Source organism: Vulpes lagopus, chromosome 16 (assembly GCF_018345385.1).
Source record: "Vulpes lagopus strain Blue_001 chromosome 16, ASM1834538v1, whole genome shotgun sequence".
Classification (NCBI taxonomy): domain Eukaryota; kingdom Metazoa; phylum Chordata; class Mammalia; order Carnivora; family Canidae; genus Vulpes; species Vulpes lagopus.
In genome coordinates this window covers 57,983,060-57,986,213 of record NC_054839.1, presented here as the reverse complement: position 1 = coordinate 57,986,213, position 3,154 = coordinate 57,983,060, and the positions used below count along the sequence as shown (strand labels likewise).

The 3,154-nt window shown below is 39.3% G+C and overlaps 1 protein-coding gene across 1 annotated transcript; it reads right to left on the bottom strand.

Moving 5' to 3' along the window:
* Positions 1 to 1,537: 1,537 nt before the first annotated feature.
* LOC121476926 (60S ribosomal protein L13a-like) lies at positions 1,538 to 2,051 on the bottom strand. Its single transcript, XM_041731067.1, has one exon. The coding sequence runs from the start codon at positions 2,049 to 2,051 to the stop codon at positions 1,578 to 1,580; it is 474 nt and encodes a 157-aa protein (XP_041587001.1). The 3' UTR covers positions 1,538 to 1,577.
* Between the last annotated feature and the right edge of the window lie 1,103 nt (positions 2,052 to 3,154).

The window sequence follows — 3,154 nt, the reverse complement described above, 5'->3', positions numbered from 1 at the left end:
CCTAGGTGTAAAAACTACCTGGGTGTAAAAATAAAGTCATAACCTAGAATTAACTTTAAAAAGTGTCACATGGTTTGTTTTATTAGAGGTAGTTTGTATAACATCCTACTTGTCAGAGAAATAACTATTTTGAGGTGAATGTGATGAAAACCCAAAAGGAGGCTCCAGATTAGGTAGTAGACATAGATAGGATTTCTCTCAAAGCAACGGCATCATGAGGTGTGTTGAGTGGCATCAAGAATATGGCTGGGTTGTATCATTTGGTGCAATATAAAGGTAAAACATAGACTATACCAATTTTTTTTTGTGTGTGTAATGTCACAGGAGTAGAGACTGGCTAGGATGAAGTTGACAGAGGTAAAATGAGATAATGAAAGAGAAAAGTGGAAAAGAGTTGTGTAATTCATGACTAATAGATGAGGAGCACATAGAGGGGTTATGTTTGAAAAGCATCCTTGATGGAGAGCCTATTCCAGTTTTTTTTTAACTCTCAACATTTTATTTATTTATTTATTTTTATAAATGTATTTTTTATTGGTGTTCAATTTGCTATTCTATATGAATAACACCCAGTGCTCATCCCATCTATTCCAGTTTTAATACTGATCTGTCTATCAAAATGATCACTGGAGCATCATTTAATGAGTCTGCCACCTTCTCAAACTTTTAACACTGATCTACAGTAACAAGTGATTCTAGAGATCTCTACTGGAATTATTTGCCCCCTCTTTAGGAAGGGGATCAGAGAGTGGTATTTTCACAGCATAAATTTTGATGCAATAACAGTGAAAATAATGCTTACACAAGAGAGTGGCATGATTTGATTTGTTTCTTAGGATGGACAAGGGGAATGTTGGTGAGGCTAGGTGATGAGTTATATATAACACCTGTAATAATCCTAGATGTGACAGGATGGGTACCTGAACTGATGTGATAGCAGAGATAGAAGGGAGAGCCTAGATTAGGGGGCAATTTTTAAAGTGGGTTAAACAGACACTGGTGACTGATTTAATTGAGGTAGGTGAGATAAAAGTTGTGATGAGGCTGATGTATGGCCATGTGTTGTCTTGTCAACAGCTCTCTGAAATGGGTCAGGCAGGCATCATTCTCCTCTGAGGAAAGGCAACTCAGCCGCTTTTAAAATCTAAGCTATTCCAGATCTGTGGAGTTACTTCTTCCTTGCCACTAGCACTCAGGAGCTGAGGAGTAGGAGTAAGGGAAGGGATCTGTCCATCTCTCCAGCAATATTCCAGCAATGACAATTTCCCCATGTACTTTTAGTTATGGTCCTCATCCAGGGACACAGCCCCAACTGGTCAGCTGGTTACTAAACATCTTAGTGCAAACAAGGCAATCTTATGAGGCATTGGTTTGCACATTATTCATCCCACTTCCCCTTCTAGTATGCCTTTTAGGTCCTGGGGGAGGAGGGCCTGGAAAATTAATAGCTATAATTTCCACATTCCCTAGCAGTCAGTTTCCATATGTATTTTTTATACATACATGAGATTTGGAAGAAGTAAGTGAGTGACTTAACTTTTTTTTTTTTCATGATGAATAAGTCAATTTTATTGGGCTCAGACCAGGAGTCCATGGGTCTTGAGGACCTCTGTGTATTTGTCAATTTTCTTCTCCACATTCTTTTCGGCCTGTTTCCGTAGCCTCATAAGCTGTTTCTTCTTCCGATAATGGATCTTGGCCTTCTCCTTCCTCTTCTCCTCCAGGGTGGCTGTTACTGCCTGGTACTTCCAGCCAACCTCATGAGCCAGGTGCCCCAGGTAAGCAAACTTTCGTGTAGGCTTCAGGTGTACCACCTTGAGGGCAGCTGGAACCACCATTCGCTTTTTCTTGTCATAGGGTGGTGGGATCCCATCAAACACCTTGAGGCGGTCCAGGGCACCATGATAGAAGCATTTAGTACTCCTGAGGCAGCTCGGATGAAAAATCCAGGGAGAGAGCTGGATTGTGGCGGGACTGGAGTTTTCCCTGGAATGGTTTCGCAGTGGGTAGGGTTTTTCTCTTGTCTGCAGTTGCTCTTGGCTATGGGGCATCTACTCTTGATTCTTGGCCCTCCTGGAGATGTTGTATGCCACTCAGTATTCTTTAATCAATGCCTTTCTGATCTGCTAGCTAGAGTAGATTCTCTTGACTGCATCTAAGAACAATAATGATACTGAAACTGTGTGTGTATAGCTGCTCTCATAGATATACATATGTTCATGTTGACCAGTTTCTTTTGGCACAAGTCAAAGCTTTGATAGTGATTTCAATCTGAAATGGACATTTTAAAATTATGAAAAATTATGAAAAATTAAAAATCATTAAAACATTTATTTAGCAGGTAACACTGTGTTAGACCTGGATGAATTTGATATAGTCAATTCTGGCCCTCAAAGAATCACAAAATCTAGAGTCATTCTCTTGCTTGAAATTCCCACTGGGAAACTAACCTAAGAGGGCAGATTCCATATCTTTTTCATTCACCACTGTATCTAGGGCTGAGCACCTCTGCTCAGAGCATACATTTGAGCACACACATATACACATGGGTGTATGTACATGTTCACTTATATATACACAGATATGCATTTATTACGTAAATAAATAAAACTATTTATTTATGGGGAGAGCTTCTTTTGAGATATTTAATGACAGACTAAACTTCTCTTGGCCACCAAACCCTAGTTTAAATGTGACTCTGAATTTCCCTAATATAATTTTCTTACAGTAAACTTCTGCTTCCAGGGTAATTTGTTTGGAATAGAATTAAGGTTTTCTTCGGCATCTTGATTTTGTGGTTCTCCTAAAAATCTACTTCCTTGTTGTGGTCATGCAGATTCTCAGTTGGTCAAAACATGCATTTCCAGGCAACTTTTTCTTCTAGGGACTCATCCCTCAACTATTTATTTCCAGGGCAAACATTAGTTTATCTACTGCCCAGTCTATTCAGTTATGGTACCCAATCCATATAAGTAGCTCTACGTAGTTTTTTTCATAATTTCATACGTGATATTTCCTCTCCCCCCACCAATTTGGCATTAGTAGTGCAGGTAGGCAGCAGGAGGCATATTTTGCCACATAATGCCATTTTATAATTAAGAACACAGTGAAATAATGAAACTATGAGACTTTCCTGACTTTACTCAGAACTGGA